Source organism: Hibiscus syriacus, unplaced genomic scaffold, assembly GCF_006381635.1.
Source record: "Hibiscus syriacus cultivar Baekdansim isolate YM2019G1 unplaced genomic scaffold, ASM638163v2 tig00016066_pilon, whole genome shotgun sequence".
Taxonomy (NCBI): domain Eukaryota; kingdom Viridiplantae; phylum Streptophyta; class Magnoliopsida; order Malvales; family Malvaceae; genus Hibiscus; species Hibiscus syriacus.
In genome coordinates, this window is record NW_024062381.1 from 493,827 (window position 1) to 518,678 (window position 24,852).

The following is a 24,852-nucleotide window of genomic DNA, read 5'->3' on the forward strand; positions in this document are numbered from 1 at the left end:
ACTCACGAGCTAAAAATTATCAAGTTCAACTCGAACTCGAAATTTAATATTGAAATTTGAACTCGAAAAGGCTTGAACTCAAAAAAAATTAGAAGCTCGATTGAACCTTAAAATTCGAGCTTGATTGAAGTGAAAGAATAGTTCACTCAATGCTCACCAAAAGACTCCATGATTCAAATTACCTCTATTATTTATAGAAGTTAGTTGGGATGATCTTCTATTTTTCTTAGCCATGTGGGATTGTTTTTAAAAAAAATTAAACCAAACAATATCATTTTGTTATGATTTTTTTTAGCCCCAAATTTATTTTTTAATTATAGTTATATAATTATATTTATTATTTAATATGTTTTACCTTAAATATTATGTTGAAGTTAATTTGAATCATTTTGTTTCACTTGATTTTATGGTTTTTAACTTATATATGTTATGACTTGCTTTGAATATGAATTGTGATATAAAATATTATTTTTTATTAAATATTTTTGGTATTTTTATTTAATTTTTTAAATAATTATGACGTCGTCTGGTTCTTCCGACCGGTTCGACCGGTTGAACCAGTGAACCGGTAACATGACCGATTCGCTAACCGGTCCGGTTCTGAAAACCATGACTCTAGGTGATGGTTTGAAAGTAGGAGCACAAATGACAAATTAAATTTGAAAGTTTAAGTATTGTTCAATTTAATTATAATTCGAAAAATTTTAAAATTAAATTTGATTATATTGGAAAATTTAATAATTTAAAATTATTAAATTTAAATTTAAAATAAAAAATTAGAGTTCAACTTGTCACTTGTATTCATTGAAATCTCATTCATTTAATATTTTAGTTCAACTTAAAAAAAAAAACAGTCCATTGAAGTAAAAACTTAGAATTGTAGGTTTTTTTAGGTAAAATATGTTATTAATCACTAACTATTTAGTTATTTTACTTTTATAACCTATCTTTTTAATTTTTATTAATCAGATCATATAACTATTTAATTATTGCCAATCAAACTACTTGTCGTTAATTGTTAACGGAAGTGCTGACATGACAATTAATAAAATTGATATAATTATACATTTAGTTCTCAATATTTCTACATTATATCAATTTGATCCTAATTTTAATTTAACAAATTTGTCCTCTTATAAAAATTATGCCATGTGTCACAACATGACTGGAGGGTATTTTCTTAATATTAATTATTTTATTTTATTTTGCACCCAATTAAATGAAGTCACGTGTCACCATCATATTTGAGGAAAAAATTAGTAGAAGAAGAAATAAGCGCACAATAAAGGGGGTATGAGACTCAAACCTATATCTTTTGTAGGGGTGTATTCGGTTTGGTTCGGTTTTTCACTAAATTATGAATCGAGTTGCACTTTGTAAGTTTTAAAAATTGAAACTGAAAACGAATGGCATAAAAACCACAGTTTTCGATTCGATTTTGTTTGGTTTTGTGATTTTTTACTGTTCACTGTTTTTAAACTCAACCTCCAAAAAAAACAAGTTTAAAGTTTAAATCAAGTGTAAACATATAAATTTCATTTTATAAAAAATATTACTATTTTTAATATTTTATTTATTTATAATTGTCTTTTAATAAATTCAAAATGAATTTGTTTTTTATACTGATTTTTTTTTTTTTAATTCGGTTTGATTCAATTCTAACAGTTTTTATATAAAAACAAAAATCGAACAATATTATTTATTCATTTTTTAAATCGAACCAAAACTGAACTCTAAATTGAAAAACTAAAATTGAATCAAACCGCATAGTTCAATTCAGATCAATTTTTTAATTTTCTTAATTTCGTTGTTCAGTCCTAGTCTTTTTGGTTGAATATTCACGCCCAAATCACTGAGCTAAACACATTGTCTTTGTTGTGAAATTAAACATTTAATATATAACATGTTGTAACGAATGACATAAAAAGCCTAATAATTCTAACATTTTTATTAATAATTATATATATATAATTAAATTTATTTTTATTAAAAAATATATGAAATTATTTTATAAAGGTTATAATAATTTATGTATATAATCATTAATTCTTACTAATAATTATATATATATATATATATATATATTTAAATCAATATATTTTTATTAGATATATATATATATATATATATATATAATTATTTAAAAATTAAATTATTTTATAAAATTAATAATAATTTATGTTGAACTATGTTTTATAATATTTTGATATAACAAATTAAGGCAAAATGTTTTTGTTTGTTCAAAGTTTTCAAAAATAATTCAAAGTCCATTAAACTAGAATTTAAGCAAAAAAATAGTTTTTCTGGGTACGTAGTATCGATATTGTTCAACATGAATAGTGTCGATATTGTTCATATAGTACCGATACCAAAGGTAAGAGAAGTATCGATACTCTCTAGGTAGTATCGATACTACCAGTTGTTTTCCAAATTGCTCAAATTCTAGAATGCAAAATAGGTATCGATACCCAAGGGGGTACCGATACTACTTTACATAGTAGTATTGATATCATGAAGCATAGTATCGATATTGGTCAAGGCCAACGGTCTTCAAAAGCTAGTTTATTTAAAAATTACAAAGGTAGTACCGATACACATGAAAGGAGTATCGATACTCCCTATCCTGGGCAGTTTTATTTTGCAGAAAATTAATAGCCAACGGCTCCAAAACATCCCTAACGGCTAGAAATGACCACAAACTCATTCCAACATATAAAAACAAGTTGAGGACACTTGAAGAAGGTTGGACAACACATATCCAAGCAATAAAAAACAAGAGAAGATCTTTTCATTCTTATTTTCCATTTTCTTGTAAATATTAGTGTTTTGAGCTCATTGCAAATCTTTTAATTGTTTTCTTGCGAGCTTAAATCTTTGTATACACCTTCCTTTTGAGAGGTTTTTCTTGTTTACATCTTATTCCTTTTGTAAAGGGGATTGGTTCTAGCCCAACCTTTGAAAAGCTAGGGAGTTGTAAAGGTTATCTCTTTGTCTTGCAAAAAGATAGAACAAATTAGTAAATTTGTTAGAAAATCCTAAGTGTGGAGCTTAGGTAGTGGATGTAGACTTGGTTGAGAAGTCGAACCACTATAAATCCTTGTGCAAATTGTTTCATCTTTATACTCCTTACTCCCTGATCTCAAAAAGTCAATTCACCTCTTCTTGGCAATTTATTCGGTTGATCAAGTTGAGCTTCATTGAAATCCCAACAATTGATATCAGAGCTTGACTCATTAAAAGGTCTAACAACCTTGAGACGATCCTTGAATAAGTTCTACCAATTTCGAAGCAACCAAGAAGATGGATTCAACCTATGGCTCCTACTACATTGAAGACTCTCAACCGGTAAACAAACCACCTTATTTCAATAGAGAAAATTATGTCTATTGAAAGAATAAGATGATGTTCTTCATTCAATCCAACGATCTAGGAGCTTGGAACTCAATTATGAAGGGATACTCCATTCCAACCGATGATATGGATGATTGAAGTGATAGAGAGAAAAAGAAGTTACAACTCAATGCAAAGGCTATGCATATTCTATTTTGTGCATTAGGTCCGGATGAATATGGAAGAGTCTCTTCTTGTTCAAATTCCAATGAGATATGGGACAAGCTCCAAGTCACTTATGAAGGAACCAATGAAGTGAGGGAAACCAAAATAAGTCTTCTCAACCATAGCTATGAAAATTTCAAGATGAAACCAGATGAAGACATCAAAGCTATGACGGATAGATTTTTTGTGACTATCAACAGTCTTAAGGGATTTGGAGAAGTTATCCCTAATGAGAAGCTTGTGAGGAAGATGATTTATTCTCTTTCAAAGTCTTGGAAATCAAAGAAGACGACAATCATCGAAGCTAAGAACCTAAAGTCACTCACTCTTGATGAGCTTATTTGGTTCTCTTCTCACTCATGAGTTGATGGTAAAGGAAGAAGAAGAAGAAGGAGAAGAAATCAAAACAAGAAGATGGAGGTAGACATTTCCTTCAAATCCACTAATGAGAGTAATCAAGACTCAAGTGAAGATGTGGATGATGATGAAGAAAAAGAGATGGCCAAGCTCTTTAAAAGATTCAAAGAGATTCATGACATCTAAGGAAGTGAAACATGAATCAAGGAAAATGAAGAGTCCCCCGGTGTGCTTCGAATGTCAAAGAATGGGGTATGTCAAGTATGATTGTCCCCTTCTAAAGAAGAAGGGATCAAGTAAGAAGAAGGCATTTGTGGCGGCTTGGAGTGATGCAGATGACTCCAATGATGAAGATGAAGTAGACAACCTATGCCTCATGGCCATCGAAGAAGATTCAATGGTAACTTCTAGCTCCAGTGAATCAAATTCTTATTATTTTAATGAGTTACAAGTTGCCTATGATGAATTGCATTTGGAATTTGAGACCATGAATTCCAAATATAAGAAATTGATTTCAAAATTCAAAGTTGAAAATGATTTTCTTTTAAAAGTAAAATTAGATTTTGAAAAACAAAATGAAATTTTGAAAAATTATTTTAAGCTTTCAAAACCAAAATTGAAGATTTGAAAAAAGAAAATCTTGAATTGAAAGTTAAGCTTGAATGCTTCACAAAAGAAAAAGAAATCATTTCTAAAAACAATTCATCTATGTTAAAAATGGCAAAATGCTCACATTGCTATTTTCATGGTCACAATGTACACACTTGTCCTATAAAGAAAAGAAAATCTTTTAAAATTAGACAAGTATGGGTTCCTTTTTTGAACTAGAGACATTGGTACTAACATTCAAGGATCCAAAGCAATTTGCATACCAAAATCCAAATGAATGTCTCTTATAGCGTGTTGGAGCAATGATGATAAAGGTAAATGATACTCAAATGCTCTAGCCACACTTGGTATGGATTGGGTAACCTTTAAGCTTATTTTGATTATCTTGCATAATTGGTTGTGCATTTAGTTTAAGCATGCATGAGTTTTGATTTTAAATAATTTTATGTTTTCTATCTCATTTATGTTAAAAAGTGTTGTGATGAACATTTTCTAACGTTTTAATGATTTTTCATAAATAGGTGTTCATCATAATGAATTTTGGTCAAAATTGGTTTTTGTTTTTACAATTTTTTTATTTTTGACCTTAATTTAAATGTTTATGCATGTGATTCATTGCAAATTATTTCTCTCTTACAATTATATCATTTTTTTTCAAATGCATAACATTTTTGGATAGTTTTATGCACATTCACTTAAATACAAAAATTGGTATTGCATAAAGTATATTAGACTTGGATATATTGAATTTCATGTGCTACTAACATGTTTGTTCATCTTTGTTGAAATTCAATGTCTTTTAAGTGTCAAGCTTTTAAAGTCAAATTTTTGTTTGGAATGCTTTTATTGAGGGGGAGCTTTGATTTTTCAAATGATTTTGTACTAAAATTTACCACTTACTCTCCATTGTTATTTTTGAACTTTAAAGTTGAATTATTTTGATATAACAAAAGGGGGGAGAAGTATAGGTTTGAAAAATTCAATTTCAAGAATGAAAAAGGGAGAGTTTTAATATTTTCCAAATATTAAAGCTCTCCCTTTTTCATTCTTGAAATTGAATTTTTTTCAAAGTTTTCAAAAATAATTCAAAATCCATTAAACTAGAGTTTGAGCACAAAATAGTTTTTCCGGGTAATAAGTACCGATACCAAAGGTAAGAGAAGTATCGATACTCTCTAGGTAGTATCGATACTACCAGTTGTTTTCCAAGTTGCTCAAATTCCAGAATACCAAATAGGTACCGATACCCAAGAGGGTACTGATACTACTTTACACAGTAGTACTATCGATACCATGAAGCATGGTATCGATACTAGTCAAGCCCAACGGTCTTCAAAGACTAGTTTATTTAAAAAATACAAAGGTAGTATCGATACTAATGAAAGGAGTATCGATACTCCCTGTCCTATGTAGTTTTATTTTGCATAAAATTAATCCCCAACGACTCCAAAACATCCCCAACGGCTAGAAATAGCCACAAACTCATTCCAACATATAAAAACAAGTTGAGGACACTTGAAGAAGGTTGGATAACACCTATCCAAGCAATCAAACACAAGAGAAGAGCTTTTCGTTCTTATTTTCCATTCTCTTGTAAATATTAATGTTTTGAGCTCATTGTAAATCTTTTAATTGTTTTTTTGTGAGCTTAAATCTTTGTAAACACCTTCCTTTTGATAGGTTTTTCTTGTTTACATCTTACTCCTTTTGTAAAGGGGATTCTTCCAGCTCAGCCTTCGAAAAGCTAGGGAGTTGTAAAGGTTATCTTTTTGTCATGCAAAAAGAAAGAACAAATTAATGAATTTGTTAGAATATCCTAAGTGAGGAGCTTAGGTAGTGGATGTAGACTTGGTTGAGAAGTCAAACTACTATAAATCCTTGTGCAAATTGATTCATCTTTATACTCCTTACTCCCTAATCTCAAAAATCCAATTCACCTCTCTTGGCAATTTATTCGGTTGATCAATTTGAGCTCTATCGAAATCCCAACAATTTAAAAATATTATCATCAAATTAAATTTTTTAATTTAAGGAATAATTTTCATTTTTTATTAATAATTTCATATATTTCTCTAACTCAAAATTATTTAAAATTTTTAAAAACAAATTATAAAGTTATCAACAATTTATATATATAATTATTAAATTATTTTTAAACTTGAGTAATAATTTTAATTTTTTATAGATGTTTTTATATATTTTTTAACTCAATTTTTTTTATTAAAAATAAAAAAAATTATTTTATAAAAACATAAACTGATTTAAATATATAAATATATATATATATATATAATTTTTTTTTAAAACTTAAAATTATTATTAAATTAAAAGTAAAATTATTTTTTTACTTTTTTTCTTATTCCTTACAATATTTTATATGTTAAGTGTAGCATTTCAAATTCAGATAGTGGATCTAGTTTAGCAGCTTTCTAGTTAGAATTTTAACTTAAAGGACACAAGTTCAAGTCCCAACCCCTCCCTTTTCGTGCCTTTACTTCTTCTTTTCTTATTAATTTTCTAGTCAATCTAATGGCGACACGTGTTATCATCTACTTGGGTGAAAAATAAAATAATTAAAAAAAATCTCTAGTCATGTTGAGACACATGTCATAATATGGTTAAAAGATTAAATTTAAAAAAATAAATTTAAATTAAGATTAAATTGATAGAATTTATAACTACTGAGGACCAAATGTATAATTATGTCAGTTTTATTAACTGGTCACTTTAATCAGTTGTTAGCTGCAAGTGGCTTGATTGACAATAACTAAATAGTTAGGTGATCAGATTGACAAAATTTAAAGATCGATGGTAAAAGTCAAAGGACTAAAGTGATCAATGGTATAGTTTACCCTTATTTTTATATTTAAATTTTGAGTATTGAGAATTTTAATTATCATGTCCATTATTGTTAATTATTTAAATAAATTATTAAATACATAAAAAATTATGATTAATAATAATTTAATTTGATTTTTTTAAAAAAATAAATATAGTATTTATGAGTTATTTGCAAGCTTTTAAATCATGTATAGTCAATTTCACACGAGCACTCAGGAATTTCATTTTTAGACTGATATTTTTGCACTGCGTTTGTTAGAGGAGCCTACGAAGCTTGAACAAATGAAAGATTTCAGAGGACCGAAATAGAAGGACTAGTAATTGATCATGCTAGTTGCGTCATTTTGTCCACATCCAATTAAAATGTCAAGCCAAGAAAAAAGCATGTTGCAATGAACGAAAAAATGACATTTTTTATGGCTGAAACCTTAGGTTAACCTAAAGCCAACTCATCCACTTGAATATTTGTCAAAGAGCTATAACTCTGAAAGCATTAAAAGAGCTATTGATTCCTTTGATATTCTTTGAACTCATGTTTATAATTTGATTCGATTTAATTGTGATCCTGAATTAATGAGCAATGTTTTACATAATTCTCCCCTCTTAAAATCAGAGAAAGGAAAAAAACATTTTCAAACAGGACATTCTCAAATGTGAAAGGCTGCGACCCGAGAAGAAAATGGGGCATGATCAATTCTAAGGATCAAGATCGACAGAGAAAGCACGAGATTCCGTCCAAGGCTAATTCATATTAAATGCATCTTAGACATACTTAAGAGCATTACATTTATCATTTTCCACATGCATAATTTTTTGTAGCTTTCAGAGTCAAGTTTTGACTTCATGATGAAAGATACTCGATTCGAAAGCTCTTTTAAAGATCAATGGAGGTTGCTTGACTCAACAGTGAGAAGCTACACCTCAACTGACTTGACATATCTAAAGATCTTAGAATCAATTTCAGATGGGTTCGAGAGCCAATTCAGAACGAATCCAGCTCATCTTAACTCAATAACGAGTAGCAGGTTTCCATTTAACATTTTCAAGCAAGATTTCAATTCCACGACGGAAGATATCCGGCTGACAGAATTTATCAGTGGGCTTTCCCGTGAAGGGGATTCATCCAAAAATCATATTACTTGGTTCAAACCCTCTCAAAGGAACCACTTGAAGAATTATGACCGGCTTAGACCCGTGAAGGGAAGCCATTTTTTTAGAAACTATCATCAGCATAACTCAAGGCGAGAAGGGTTATCTGTCAGCCAAGACCTTCGAGTTCGATTACACTCAGCTCAAAGGCACATCATTTGCAGCATAACTCAAGGCAAGAAGGGTTATCTGCCACCAAAAGACCTTCGAGTTCGACTACGCTCAGCTCAAAGGCACATCATTTGCAGCATAGCTCAAGGCAAGAAGGGCTATTTGCCACCAAAAGACATTCGAGTTCAATTACACTAAGCTCCAAGGCATATCATTTGCAGCATAACTCAAGGCTAGAATGGTTATCTACCAACCAAAGACCTTCGAGTTCGAATATGCTCATCTCCAAGGCACATCATTTGCAGCATAGCTCAAGGCAAGAAGGGCTATTTGCCAATAAAAGACCTTCGAGTTCGAATACGAACAGCTCAAAGGCATATCATTTGTAGCATAACACAAGGCCAGAAGGGTTATCTGCCAACCAAAGACCTTCGAGTTTGACTACACTCAGCTCCAAGGCACATCATTTGCAGTATAGCTCAAGGCAAGAAGGGCTATTTGCCAACAAAAGACCTTCGAGTTTGACTACGCTCAGCTCAAAGGCATAACTTTTACAGCACAACTCAAGTCTAGAAGGCTTATCTGCTAATAAAAGACCTTCGAGTTCGACTACGCTCAGCTCCAAGGCACATCATTTGCAACATAGCTCAAGGCAAGAAGTGCTATTTGCCAATAAAAGATCTTCGAGTTCGACTCCGCTCAGTTCCAAAGCACATCATTTACAGCATAACTCAAGGCTAGAAGGGTTATCTGCCAACAAAAGACCTTCGAGTTCGACTACGCTCAGCTCCAAGGCACATCATTTGTAGTATAACTCAAGGCTAGAAGGGTTATCTGCCAACAAATGACCTTCGAGTTCAACTACGCTCAGCTCCAAGGCACATCATTTGTAACATAGCTCAAGGAAAGAAGGGTTATTCTTCCAACAAAAGACCTTCGAGTTCGACTACGCTCAGCTCTAAGGCACATCATTTGCAATATAACTCAAGGCTAGAAGGGTTATCTGCCAGCAAAAAACCTTCGAGTTTGATTACACTCAGCTCAAAGGCACAACATTTGCAGCATAGCTCAAGGCGAGAAGGGCTATCTGCTAACAAAAGACCTTCGAGTTCGACTACGCTCAGCTCCAAGGCACATCATTTGCAGTATAACTCAAGGCTAGAAGAGTTATCTGCCAATAAAAGACCTTCGAGTTCAACTACGCTCAGCTCCAAGGCACATCATTTACAATATAGCTCAAGGAAAGAAGGGCTATTTGCCAACAAAAGACCTTCGAGTTCGACTACGCTCAGCTCAAAGGTGCATCATTTACAACATAACTCAAGGCTAGAAGGGTTATCTGCCAAAGACCTTCGAGTTCGATTACACTTTGCTCAAAGGCACATTATTTGCAACATAACTCAAGGTAAGAACAGCTATCTGCCAAAGGCCTTCGAGTTCGATTACACTCAGCTCAGAGGCACATCATTTGCAGCATAACTCAAGGCTAGAAGGGTTATCTGCCAAAGACCTTCGGGTTCGATTACACTCAGCTCCAAGGCACATCATTTACAGCATAGTTAAAGGCAAGAAGGGCTATCTGTCAACAAATACCTTCGAGTTCGATTTCGTTCAGCTCAATCAACCACATGGTGGAGTCAAAGAATTACTTTTTAGTCGAATTTTTAAACCAATGTCTTTAAACCGAGAAGAAGACTGAAGCAGACGACAACGAGAAGCCACATTCCGATTCAAATTATGAACTACGGCTTCAGTTCCATATCATTTCAAGATGGACTCGACTTCGCGACGGAGGAGCCATCCGTAACTCAATTCGATAGGGAGTTATTCTTAATTGAAATATCATAGTCAATTTTCAACTCCACCGAACAAAAATTATTGTCATTTTATCTTTGTCCTATTTTTCGTTCCACGAAAAAGGACAGAGAGGGGCAGCTGTAGACACTCATTTTCGTCCATATATATAATATCATAGTTTGCAAATGGTTTTTGAAAATACGTATATAATATATAGTTTTTAAAAACATTTTGAAAATATATATAATATATAGTTTTTAAAACATTTTTGAAAACTTATATAATATATAGTTTTTAAAATATTTTAGAAAATATATATAATATATAGTTTTTTAAATCATTTTGAAAACTTATATAATATAAAGTTTTTTAAAATATTTTTGAAACTTATATAATATATAGTTTTGAAAACATTTTGAAAACCTTTATATATTATATAGATTTTAAAAAACATTTTGAAAACCTTTATATATTATATAGTTTTTAAAAAACATTTTGAAAATATATAATATATATTTTTTTAAAACATTTTTACAAATATATATATTATATAATTTTTTTAAAACATTTTTGAAAACATATATGATATAAATGTTTTAAAACATTTTGGAAATTTATATATTATATGTTTTTTGAAAATATTTTTTGTTATTATTTATTATTATTTCTATTATTATTATTTTTTTATTCCTTATTTTTTATTTTTTATTTTTTCTGTCCAGGTCTAGGGTCCAAGTCCAGCAGGCCCAATCGGGTAGCCTGACCCAGCAGACCCAGTTGGGCCCAAAGGCAAATTAGGGTTCCATCTCCAAAGTCAAACGCGCAGCCAGTCTAGAGCCGTTAGATCTACCCCTTCGATCTAACGATCCAGATCTCACCAGGGGTGCCTAACAGGAGGTTCAACGTCACCGAGATTTCCAGCCGGGAAAATTGGGACTGACCCATCCCGAAATACCCTGCCAACGGCGAGCACGTTAACATAATAATCGGAGATAACGAACGTCGGTGGTGTGTATAAATATCCCACCAGCATCTACACCGAGGAGAACACAACCACAGAACCAATGGAAAAACCAAGCATCAACAGAGAAAACCAACAGCAAGATCGAAACAAACAGAGCATCAAAAAGCCAATAACCGAGGCATAAATCAACAACTGAACAGAGAACCAAAAACACACATCACAACAACACAAAAAAACAGTGAGCAAAACCAAATATCATCAACAACCATGCCGGAAGTCAAAATGTCACCTACGAAAAAGGTGAAAACCGGAGGCTTGCATGTTAGATCTACGCCGAGTACGGGGTTTTTTGGGAGTTTGAGGGTTGGTTTTGGGGTCACGGTGTCAAGAGGAATCTTTTAGGAGATTTTGGTTTTTTCTGGCCGCCGGCAGTGGCGGCTGGAGCGACGATCGAAACAGTAGGGGACCACCGGGCAGTGGCCGGATATCGCCCAGGCGAGGGTAGTTGAGAGCATTCGACGCTTTGTTGTTTTGAGGAGAGGAGAGGAGAGAAATGGTGACGAATGGGGCGTTTTGGAAAGAGTTTTTGGGTTATATACCAATCCATAGATCGAACCGCATTTCGGCCCGACCCGACCGCAAGATCTGCACATTTTCAATGTAAAAGGGGTAAATTACATTTTAATCCCTTGAGTTTTTTATGAACCCTTTTTGGATCCCTAAATTCAATTTTTATCCCAATTGTTTTTTAAATTATACTCCCAAGTTATTATTCTTTCAATTTAGTCCTTTCGTGTTTTTTTTCTTCTTTATTTTATTTATTTAAATATTATTTATTTTTTTATTAGATATATATAGGTGCTTTTTCTCCTTTTTGCTTCATTTAATTTAACACTAGTATATATATATATATTCATTTGTTTTATCATTTATTTATTTATTATTATTATTATTTTTAAATTTTTCTCCTTATTTTCCTTAAATTTATTATTTTATTATTTTCATTTTTTTCTTTTATCGATTTATTTATTATGTTTTTAATCTAACTTTTCTATCTCTTTTAAGGGTCTTCGTTCAAATTAATCAGAGGTAATTAATTTGAATCGATTTTTTTAATATTTAAATCTTAAATTTTCGCAATTAAGACAACCGACAGATTATTTGGTACCGAAAGGGTGGTTCAAGGGTTCTAATCCTTCCTTGACCATAACCGACTCCCGAACCCGACACGTTTCTGATAAAACGCATATCATGTAAGATGGTGTCCGATCTACCTAAATATCATTTTAAAATGATCGATGGCGATTCTAACCCAAATATTCAAGTCGAAACCTAGTTCTAGGCCCAACCGAAAGAAGTATGCGACACATTCATTACAGGATGCCGATAAGAAGAAATGAAGGGCCTCTCCCAAAAACCAAATAACATCAGTTTAACCAACACATTTGTTCTCTCTTCTTACGCAACTATTCTTCTCCATTATCAACTATATCTAATAAAAATCATTCGTCATTCTCAACAAGAAACAAAAAGCATTATTTTATGCACTCAATCACATATCTACCACATGTAGTAACTCAAATGTCACGTTTTCTACAACTTCACACACACACACACATATATCAAGAAAGGAATTTTAAAGTTATTTTATATTAAAAATATTTGTATGAATCAGTTATATTAAACTGTACATATGTGTCTCTCGAACCGAATGAATCGGTGATATTATTAGGGTTTCTTCCATCTCTAAAACTCCATCAAATATATATCCCATCAAAACTAAACAATGGTTTCCGAAAGCAGCAGTGGCTCCTCCTCATATCCCATCAAAACCGTAGTTGTATTGGTCCAAGAAAACCGCTCATTCGATCACATCCTAGGCTGGTTCAAGTCCCTCAACCCCAAAATCGATGGCGTAAGGGGCTCCGAATCCAACCCGATTTCCACATATGATCCCAACTCACCGTTGATCTTCTTCAAAGACAACTCCGATTACGTCGACCCTAACCCCGGTCACTCGATCCAAGCCATTTATGAGCAAGTCTTCGGTCTGCCTTGGACCTCCGATGACGCTAACGCTCCCCATGAACCGACTATGAATGGCTTCGTTCAAAATGCCGAAGGCATGGAAAAGGGGATGGCAAAGGCAGTGATGAAAGGGTTTTCACCCGATGCAGTGCCTGTTTTCAAAGAGCTGGCGTCGAACTTTGCTGTATGTGACCGGTGGTTCGCATCGATGCCAGCTTCGACGCAACCAAACCGGCTGTTTGTTTACTCGGCTACGTCGCATGGACTCACGAGCAATGACACAATGAAACTCATCGAAGGGTTCCCTCAAAAGACAATATTTGAGTCATTGGATGATAGTGGTTTTAGTTTTGGGATATATTATCAGTACCCTCCGTTATGGTTTTCAGAACCGGATCAGTTAGTGAACCGGCCATGCTACCGGTTCACTAGTTCAACCGGTTGAATTGGTCCGACCGGTCGGAAGAACTGGACTACGTCATAATTATTTAAAAATTAAATAAAAATATCAAAAATATTTAATAAAAAATAATTTTTTATATCACAAGTCATATTCAAAGCAAATCATAACATATATAAGTTAAAAACCATAAAATCAAGTGAAACAAAATGATTCAAATTAACTACAACATAATATTTAAGGTAAAACATATTAAATAATAAATATAATTATATAACTATAATTTTAAAAAAAATTGGGGCTAAAAAAATCATAAAAAAATGATATTGTTTGGTTTAATTTTTTTTTAAAACAATCTCGCATGGCTAAGAAACATAGAAGAGTATCCCAAATGTCTAAAGAGTACAAATATGAGAACAAAACAATCACACATGGCTAAGAAATATAGAAGAGCATCCCAACTAACTTCTATAAATAATAGAGGTAATTTGACATTCAAAATCATGGAGCCTTTTGGTGAGCATTGAGTGAACTATTCTTTCACTTCAATCAAGCTCGAATTTTAGGCTTCAATCGAGCTTCTAATTTTTTTTTTAGTAAGCCTTTTTGAGTTCAAGTTTTAATAATATATTTCGAGTTTGAGTTGAACTTGATAATTTTTAGCTCGTGAGTTTGAGTCGAGTTGAGCTTACTTTTAAAGTTTTCAAGTTCGAGTCGAGCTCAGCAATACTCGAGTTCGACTTGGCTCGTTTAACAAACGGCGTCGTTTGGTTTAATTTTTAAAAATAAAAAATAAAATTGGCGGTTTTTTCTGATTTTTTCCGGTTTTCAGCAGGTCCGGTTCAAACGGTTCAGCGGTTCTGGCCGGTTCACTAGTAGCGGTTAAACCGGTGTAGATTGAACCAGACTAGGCAACGGTTCTCGGTTGAACTGATTGAACCGATTGAACCGGCCGGTCCGGTCCGGTTTTAAAACAGTGCCCTCCATCGACCTTGTTCTACAGGTAAGTAAATATAGTTAAAAAAAATAACTGAGTTTGAGATTTATAATTTTTATATTTATTTGGTACTATTATTTTTTGCGTTAATTTTTCCTGATCCTTATTTAGTATTATTATGATTTGTTTTTACAATTTTACATAATCTTTAAAGTAAATGACTAGAACCCTATTTAATAATTAAACATATGATCAAAAGATTAATAAAAAAATTAGTATTCCACCAATAATTACTTGTTAAAATAATTACTATATATTTTACACATAAAACATTTCTATTTATCCATATCGTATGTGATAAAATTTAATCTTATTTAGTTTAAAGCTAATACTCATTTTACAAACTAATATTTTATGTAAAAGTTTTTAGTATAAAAAACAATAGCCAAATGAACATGTAGAGTAGTAGAGAATTTACGTATGATTTATTAATTGTTTTGTTTGATTTTCAAGTAGTAATCTTTAATCATTTAATTTAAAGATTATATAAAAATATGAGAACACAAAAAATAATGTTATAATAATATTAAGTATCTTTTCAAAATAATTAGTAAAAGATGTCTTTTAAAATAAAGACATTTTATTTATTTTTAGGGTAAAGTACATAAATGATCCCTTAACTATAGGGTATTATTTTATTACTCGACTATTAAAAGTTACAAAATGTTCTTATGACTATATGGAGTTGCTTTTTAGTCTCTTGACTATTAAAGTTTACAAAATGATCACTAACTATTCATTATGTTTCAAACTCGTCAATTTTTTCTTTTTGTAAAAAATGATGATTATTTAAGTTATACGTTAATCTACTTAGTGAGATATGATAAAATTTGATATCATAATCTCAAACGACTATAATATCTCAGTCATAGTATTAACGTCCAACTCATATGACCGTAAATTTTTTTAATGAAAAAGAATTGATTTGGAACATAATGAATAATCAAGTGACCATTTTGTAACTTTTAATAGTCGAGGGAGTCAACAAAGTAACTCCCTATAGTCGAGGAACCATTTTGTAATTTTTAATAGTCAAGGAATAAAATAATATCATATAATTGAGGAACCATCAATATATTTTATCTTTATTTTTTTAATTGAGTTAATATTTCACCAACTTTTTTAAATAGTCTAAGATAATTATAAGGTAATATTTGTTCATGTTCTTAATTTAACTACTGACAACATATACACCCACAGATGCAATTGCTTGAACTCAAAATCTCTAACGAGAACAACACTTCCTTTAATAACTGAGGCCACTTTATTGAATTCAATATTCCATCGGCATCAGTTCAATTATATATTATAGATAACTATTACTATATTGTTAAAAATAGAATTGAAATAATTAATAATTATTTCAAAAAATACATTATTTGATTTTTAATAAAATGAAACACAGTGATCTTTAATGTTGGATAATTAATAATTATTAATGGTAACTCTAAAGTAGAGCAATAAGATGATCCTAGTTACAGTATCACCTTGGTAATTACACCATCAATGACTGAATTGAAAAGTTGCTCACTTCTGCTAGAAATGCTCCAACCTAACATGACTTGCTTAATTATTGTTTTAAGCTAACCCTTGGATCAAGATTTACATTATCTTAATTAGCTTTTATTATTTGATGCTCCGTCTAAAGTGCATATGTAAAGATTTAAGGAAGCTCCCCTGCCATGTTACCAGGAACCTTAGACAATTGAAGTACTTAAAAAACTTCCATCAATTCGATCTGCACTTCAAGAAGCATTGTGAACAAGGGAAGCTCCCGAACTATGTCGTGATCGAACAACGATACTTCGACCTCTTGTCGTTGCCGGCGAACGAAGACCATCCATCCCACGATGTCTCAGAAGGTCAAAAGTTTATCAAGGAAGTGTACGAGGCACTAAGAGCTAGCCCCCAATGGAATGAAATGTTGTTGGTAATCGCATACGATGAACATGGCGGATTTTACGACCATGTTCCAACTCCTACAACTCGTGTCCCGAGCCCTGATGGAATCGTCGGTCCCGAACCGTATTATTTCAAGTTTGATCGGCTCGGTGTTAGAGTTCCTACATTTTTTATTTCTCCCTGGATTGAACCAGGAACATGTAAGTTCAGTCTCCTTTGATGTTGTTGCTTAAACTTGTGACTTATGGGGATCATACAGTAACTGTTTTGTTAATGGAATCTGCAGTGATACATGGACCTTCAGGGCCGTACCCTACTTCGCAGTTCGAGCATTCATCGATTCCGGCAACTTTCAAAAGATATTCGATCTAAAAGAGTTCCTCACGAAGCGTGATGCTTGGGCTGGTACTTTTGAAGGTGTTATAACCAGGAAGAACCCAAGAACAGATTGTCCCGGTAAGAAACGCTGTCCCGACTAGACTTCTGACTAGTCGAAGCTAATGCGACTACAAGATTTTGTCACTATTTAAATCAAACATGTATTATAGAACTCATGGATTGATGATGATGACCTGAATCCGCTATGCATCACAGTTACATTACCCGAGCCGGTGAAGACGAGACATAGCAAGGCGAAAGAGACGGCGAAACTGAGCGATTTTCAAGAAGAATTGGTGCAAATGGCAGCAGTGTTGAAGGGAGACCATAAAAGTGACATTTATCCACACAAACTTGTGGAGAACATGACAGTTGCAGAGGCTGCAGAGTATGTGCATGGTGCTTTCGACTAGTTCTGTGATGAATGCCGAAAGGAAAATGAACCGGAAGGGAACAATGAATCTGGGAATGTTGAATTGGTGCCAAAACGCAAATCTTTTATTTCCAAGTTGTTTTCATGTCTGTCCTGCCGTTGAAACCTATGCATCTGGTAATTTTCCAGCAGGAAATCTTTACGCATAGATTTGGATAAGATGATACTTGTTTGAGTTGTTTGATTGAACATTAGCTCTTTTAATGTATGATACTCTAATTCTCAATCTAAATTATTTGATACAGGTCGTATAAATTTTAGGATTCAAATAAAAATTATTGTTGTTATTCTTTGAGTCTCGGGTTTTAGTGTAGAGGTATGAGCCTTGAATGTAATATATTTGAACATATATTACCTTGTATTTACCTCAAATCAATAAGAACAATTCCTTTGTTGAATGCATATAAAATATAATATCAAAAACAATTTATTTATTGATTTAAGGCTTAATAGTTAAAAATTCTTTCGAATTGTTAATAATCAATATAATATCCTATTGGGAGCATTTGTATTAAGAAAATGATCATTACAAAGAGAAATAATCTTTTTACGAAAATCCCAGACATTACCTACAATAGCTTTTTTGGTTTAGATTTCTAGAATCTCATTCCCTCATCTAACTTAGGTATGTAACAGTTCTAGTTCATCTGGACAAATTTACCCCTAAATAAATAAGCTATTTTAAAATTACCATTTTCTCTATTCCTTTAAGCCTTGTGATAAATCGTTTTTTATTTTCATTCTCTTTCAGTAGATAATTAATTCATCTTATTGGGTATGAGATTTATGGTTTATTAATGTTTGTTCAGTTTTAACTTCATTAGTGTAGATGTTTTCTACCTGTTCTTCTATTATTCTATTAGTATTATGGTCTTGTTTGTTATTTCGATTAGAAGAGCTTAAATAGTCATCTCTAGAAAGATCATGATATACATTTTTTTTCCTTTTAGATTCGGATCTAGCTGGTTAGCTTTTGTAAGTTCTGAATAATCTTTATCTGCATCAGATGTATCTAAAGCATTTATAACTTCTCTTTCTTCAGAATTATTTTCAGAACTACAACTACTGTCTGTAGTATCATAATATAACATATAATAATAATTAAATAAAGCAAATAATTTTTTTTATGTTCTTCGTAGAAAGTTTCTATTAGTTTTAATTATTCTACTCTTTCATTTTTATCTTTTTGTTTAGGAAAATTTTAATTTCTAGTGTCCCATCAGTTCCTTACAAGAGTGAAAATCATATTTCTACGTTCATCCTTTTTTAGATGAATTTTCAGATAAAATTTCTTGTTAATATGATAAAATTAGTACAACGTTTTCAACTCTATAGTATAAAGGACCAAAGTATCCAGATCGAACGATGCTATAACTTGATGAGTTGGAGGAGTTGGCATCCTTGTGTCCACGGCAGTTTTTATTTTCGGCCTTTCTAGTTTGCCTCCCATATAATGCGTTTGTTTTGCTGGTTTGCTTGTTTTACCAAAACCACTGGCAAAACGTCCAACAACACTAACAAAAACAAACCACTTGCCTTCCATTGCTATTTCTTTTCATTCCCTCAACTTTCATGGGATCCCAACACTTTTACCTCTTTTCTTCAGCTCTAATAATTTACGGAGAAAAAGATAAATTTATCTTCCGATAGATATTTGTATCTCTTGCAACATTCAAATGCAAGAAACAGTAAAAGGAGATTTCAGAATCTACGTCGTCTTGGCCATTTTCTTCGTCAGCATCGTCACGGGGGGCGTCTTCTTATGCCTTTATATGTTCCAACCCGAGGAGCAATCCATGCCCTGGTATTCGATTGTCGGTATCGTTCTTGTAGGCATTCCGTGGATCTTTTGGATTGCTACTTACATATACAGGTGCATTGCACATTGCTTTTGTGCAAGCAATGGAGGACATGTTCAAGGGGAACATGGCAGCGTAACGAAGAAAAAGTCTTATGCTTCTGAAGGACATGCGAGAAGATCGATGCATTCGTCCGAAAATGGAGGCTCTCCACCAGGAACACCTGATGGTGATCAACGTCATGTCCATTTCGGGGATGTTGTCATGGTTGGAAGCAATGGGGAAAAAATGTTGCAGGAAGCGCAACAGTTTTCCAACGGATTTGCTTCGGACGAAGAACATATTGCCGCTGCATCTCCGAAGGTCAAAGAACCATTAATAGTGTCGGATTCACCCTGAGGTTTCCATTTCCTTTTTCTGTTTCCCATATATTTATAAGCTTTTTGCCAGAAGGGAAACTTTCTGCAATTCCAGGGACGGCATAAAATAATGCAACTCCCTCTAGCATGAAGTATATAATGCAATTACTACCTCTTATACAAAACCTGAAAAGCTTTAAGACATTCAATTATACAACACAAACCCGTGAGATAAAATAAGACACGAAAAATAATCCGTATCACGATACAATATATAATCTCATCTAAAAATGTACATAACTCGAATTACAACACGTAAAAGTATACGAACAAATTTAGCTTTAAACATCCTTAAAACGAGAACAAAGAAAGTAGATCTATGATTCATATAGAGTTATTAAAAGCTAAATTGATATTTTTGAAATGATTTGTTAATAAGATGCATTTACACAAATAATTTTAACTTTAGTACTCAAAAAACAAATACAACAGAATAATAATGTCCACGATTTTAAATTAAAAAACAATTGTTTATCAACAATTTAATAGACCAGAATTAAAAAATAAATAAATTCAAATCATAGAAATAATAAAAAAAACATCTCATACAAGTTTATTTAAAGTTTTTCTATAAACATTTCTGCATTTTCACATTTTCAAGATACAGAAAAGGTACGAAAGCATGTTCCTAATCCATAGAAAGATTAAAGACATTAAAAGATCATCCTAAGGCAACTTTTGAACCTTGGTAAGAAAACAATTGTACTGCATTTCTGCAGCTTATCTCTGCAAGTTCCTCTTTACTAATTTCCAGCAAATTTGCAACATAATCACGCACCTGAAGTTAAAAACAAGATTCTTAATTCTACAAACAGTGTGCACTGCGTACCTCAACATATTTTCTACGGAAATAGGATATATATAATGCATACAGGGATAAAAGTTGAATATACAACAAGATGTAGTCAGAAAGTAAATGATGACATTTCGAGCAAATTTAAGTATTTAACTACCAGTATTAGATTCGATAACCAAATCTATCAATGACTCCCTCAACTCATTGAGGCTTCATCTTCAAAGTATTCCTGTCATGGCTCCAAATCTATCGATGACTCCTCAACTCATTGAGGTTTCATCTTCAAAGTATTCCTCTCATGACTCACAACATATCAGTGCTGTTGGAAATTAGAACTCAACCAAAATAACATGATGATCTCTCATGCTTCATTTATCATACATGAACCAGATAGTAACTAATTAAGCTATGAGCATCACATTTATTTACAACTAGACTAGTATCGTTTTTATAAAGTATCTAATACATGGATTTCCTTTACAAAGTTAAATTACTTGGTCTCTTTTCCTGGGGGGGGGGGGAGAGACTTTTTTTTGTACTAAAGAAAACAAAGCAAGAATCTATAAGCCTAAGAAAGAAATGCAGTAAGTAGAAGGCATTGTACCATAATAATTGTTATCTTAAACTATTTCCTCTATAATTTGATTTCTTTTTTATTTCCTATAAGAAAATGGGCTGAAAACTAAGAGATTAGAATAAAGATGTAAGCAGTCTACAATTACACGGAAAAGGATACCCTTAAGTTGAAGGAGAAAGCGTACATTATGAATGTTTGCCGGATGATTAAGCATATCTTTGGGCAATGAAGACACCTCTCTTGATGTAAGAGATCGATTATCAGACGGAATGCTCGTATTTGAAGCAGAATTTCTCCCTTGAGCAAAAAATTCTTGAGGGAGGGAAGGATCTTCATCGACCAAAAATAAAGAGCTTAACTCTGAATTTGGCAATGCATCCGGCGCATCTGACTCCAATAATATCCTTTCTGAAGGTATCTGCAGGAATTTCAGAAGTAAGAAGATTGTACACTTATACCTTGTCACATGATTACAAATGAATAGAACAATAAACCAGATCAACTAACTGTCTTTAGCATTTTCTTGGCCTTCTGCAATTTCATGGTCATGATGAATCCAGACAATGAAAAATAAGCACCAGATTTGACAAATTCAGAAACCATCTCTGCAGAACCCAAGTAAGAATGAAGGAGGAGACCATCTGGGAAAGGCCCAACGTCTCTGAGGATATTAATAACAAGTATTAAGGAGAAACACATAGTAGCTAGAGCATGTCATACGTAAATAAGCAAGCGAGCAGCTTAAGATACATATGTAATAAGAGCACATTCGAAGACACTGACAGTGCTAAGTGCCTGAATTTCAGAATGCTTGCTTGTCTTCATAATTATTTGTTATCTACCAAATGCCAGATCTTAGAGAAATTGCACAATTTTTTTTTTTAATGTTCTCCAATATTTTGTTTAAGATAAAATCTTTCCATAAAAAATGTGGAGAACGACATACTTCACTATCTGAAGAAGATCACCATATGCACGAACACAATGGACCGATGCCGGTTTTTTCAACTCTTTTGCAAGCTCTAGCTGTTGCCGAAATACTTCAACCTGGAATGCAGAACTTAAAATTTCAGAAAACTTTTAGGAAATGCCTAATCTACATGCATTTACACCAAGTAATGGTACCAAAGAAAATGCTCGTTTTTTCGACTCTTCAGTGAGCTCCAGAAACATGTAGACATAAGTAGTGCAAAATAAACGACAATCAAGATAGAAAGAAACAGTCAGAACCTGATCATTAAAATCAATCTCCCTTCCTTTTGAACCTTTGTCCAAACCAATCTGAAAGGTCAAAAACATGCTGTTATGAGAGGTAACCTTAAATAAACAAAATCATGAAACAAATAATTACGAAATCCCCTTGGTTAGATTTATGAAATTAAGTCAAAAATTAGTGCAAAATTAAAGAAATTTACCTCTCCAACAGCTGCAGAAGGAGTGGTCTCAAAGAATTCCTTGAGAGTACTGAACCAATTTGGACTTCTCTGAGCAACATACCTGCAACAGATGAACACAGCAAAAAAAAAATCCCTAAAAAGAGCTTGAAAGCTATATTCAAGTATCTAATTTGTTTTACCAAGGATGAAATCCAAAGCAAGGAATAACACATGAATACGTCTCGCCCATTTCTTTTACCAAATGCCAATCTTTCTACACTTTCCAAGAAAACCCCAAGCTTAATATCAAATGAAATACGAAATTGATTGAGAAATTCAAAGAAAAATAATTGATGCAAAAGCAAAGCAGCGACCTCGTGAACTCCATTAACAGCAAAATTAAGGACCCCAGAATCCAAAGCCGTGGAGATGAGTTTGGGTGCTTTGTTGAGAATTCTGGGATCTTGAAGGTGGCAATGAGTATCAAATAATTTCATGGCTACTTCTGTCCTCTTCCTTTTTCAGCTTTTTGTGTTCTCTATGAATCTGTCTTCGATGCTTCCCGGTTTACTGTTTTTCAGTTTTATAAATTTTGCCGCAGAGATTTTGGCCTTCAAGAACATTTTAGATGAGCTAAAATTACAGAGTCACTAATGTTTGTAGCCATTTTTAATAAAATTTCAAATGTTACATTTTAGTCATTACAATTATTGATAAATCACATAGTGGTCACTTCGTCGATAGGTGAAACTTTCCTTTAACATATTTTCTAATTATAAATCTAAAAAGAATTCTAAAAAAAATATATTCATTTTAATAAAAAAAACATAATTTATTCTGGTCTTTTGGTCATCAAATTTTAAAGGGTAAAATGTACGAATGGTCATCTTTGTTTTTGGTATGACCAAATTTGATCACCGGTTCAAAAATTAAGTACATTTGATCCCTTACATTAACAATCTATTCAGTTTGATCACTTGACTGTTAATTTGATCCCATATTTATCGGTGGTGGCCACAGTGTGACAATAAACACGGTAGTTGAAAAAAATCATCATTTTCCTTCTAAACTTAGATCTAGGTATTTTTTTTCTAGATAATTAATCAAAAACTTTTGCTTTTCTTGATTTTTTTACCTTCTCAAATAGAAGCCGAAGCCCATTCCGTTTGTTGCTCCACTTCTTCACCGGTGACGAAGCTTAACAGACTTAAAATTTCCCCTAAAATAGCTTTGTTTTGCCGACTTATCCACTTCTCGGTTTGATCTTTGCCTTGGTGAATGGTGAGTCTTGCCCGATGTGCTCTCTATTTTTTTAGAGTTTAAGAGCTTTTTTACGTTCTTTTTTTTTCCAGTAACGGTTGAAAAACAGTAATAGCATCTCATTATTGGTGTTATACATAATTTATTTTCTGCTATTTGTATAGATGCTCGATTTGTCCGAGTCCCGTAAGTCAGCTATCTAACCGTGCAATCGTTTTGAGGCAACAAATAAGGATGAATTCATCATCGTGGGGAGTTATGGAAAACTGCATTAAAAACAGTTTTGTAAGTGGGATGATAAAGAGGAAAAACAGTTTTGTAGGGGGTTCGGATGGGAGTTACTGGAAAGCAATAAGAGAGATTAGGGATTCATTCTAAAAAATAATAATGTTTTTTCTAGGGGAGATTGGAAATACAAAAAGGGCAGAGGCCTTCTTTTTCGTTTTTACACAGAGAACAATACAAAGCTTTTCTCCTCATTTTCCTTTATTTTTTCAAAAATCAAGCATCAAACATTTTTAATTTCAAAAATGACCAAGTAGTAACCAATCAAATAGATTATAAGCAAAAACAACACAAACACAGAGAACATTGACCAGGAACAATCTAGAAAAAGGAAAGCATTTAGGAGTATGTTTGGAGCGTGTGTATGGGATTCTTGTCGAAACAAATGAAAAAGACAACCAGAGAATCAAAGAAATCATATAAAATTTCTTACCTTTTCATCGGATAAGCGCTACCATCTTCCAGTGAAGCCATCCCTTCGTCATCGCAGGTAACTCCGTTTTCTTGTTAAAGTAATATACAGGGAGTAATACATAGTTTTTTTTATTACAGCAACCAATCCCATACGAAAATTAGAAATAAAATAAGGAGATTTCAAGATTAAAAAATAATAAGCTTTTGATTATTTTACAATAGCCATTGTTGTATTTTTGAAGCGAAACATAGAAAGAAAGTAGTGGAGAAGAGAGAACGGCCGTGAGGTTCAAAATGAGTTTAGGTTTAGGTTATAATTAGGATTTTATATGCTAGAATTAGGCTAAATTTCCCTCATACCCTTACACTTTAGCCGCGTATTTTTACTCTAGTCACTGGAGGACT

At 32.6% G+C, this 24,852-nt stretch overlaps 3 protein-coding genes across 3 annotated transcripts; 2 read left to right on the forward strand and 1 right to left on the reverse strand.

The window, feature by feature from the left end:
- Positions 1-13,163: 13,163 nt before the first annotated feature.
- LOC120208246 (non-specific phospholipase C4-like) lies at positions 13,164-17,629 on the forward strand. The gene is given in 6 exon segments (XM_039207563.1): positions 13,164-13,780; positions 14,791-14,814; positions 16,501-16,910; positions 16,997-17,059; positions 17,062-17,166; positions 17,305-17,629. Coding segments are annotated over 6 exon segments (1,410 nt in total). The 5' UTR covers positions 13,164-13,169; the 3' UTR covers positions 17,502-17,629.
- Positions 17,630-19,197: 1,568 nt separating this feature from the next.
- On the forward strand, positions 19,198-19,719 carry LOC120208234. Its single transcript, XM_039207554.1, has one exon. It carries the CDS (start codon positions 19,198-19,200, stop codon positions 19,717-19,719), a length of 522 nt encoding a protein of 173 aa, XP_039063485.1.
- Positions 19,720-20,269: 550 nt separating this feature from the next.
- Positions 20,270-23,101, reverse strand: LOC120208247 (uncharacterized metal-dependent hydrolase YabD-like). Its single transcript, XM_039207564.1, has 8 exons — positions 22,863-23,101; positions 22,689-22,762; positions 22,528-22,609; positions 22,343-22,393; positions 22,059-22,159; positions 21,620-21,773; positions 21,297-21,530; positions 20,270-20,517 (listed from the first exon to the last, which is right to left on the reverse strand). The coding sequence occupies exons 1-8, from the start codon at positions 22,983-22,985 to the stop codon at positions 20,401-20,403; spliced, it is 936 nt and encodes a 311-aa protein (XP_039063495.1). The 5' UTR covers positions 22,986-23,101; the 3' UTR covers positions 20,270-20,400.
- Between the last annotated feature and the right edge of the window lie 1,751 nt (positions 23,102-24,852).

Bases quoted from the DNA above. Each gene is read 5' to 3' on its own strand.
- LOC120208234 (XM_039207554.1), top strand. From the start codon at position 19,198: ATGCAAGAAACAGTAAAAGGAGATTTCAGAATCTACGTCGTCTTGGCC.
- LOC120208247 (XM_039207564.1), bottom strand. From the start codon at position 22,985: ATGAAATTATTTGATACTCATTGCCACCTTCAAGATCCCAGAATTCTC. The intron at 21,531-21,619 runs GTTAGTTGATCT...AAATTCCTGCAG, and splicing joins CCAAGAAAATGCTAAAGACA to ATACCTTCAGAAAGGATATT. The intron at 20,518-21,296 runs GTACGCTTTCTC...TTTTAACTTCAG, and splicing joins ATCCGGCAAACATTCATAAT to GTGCGTGATTATGTTGCAAA.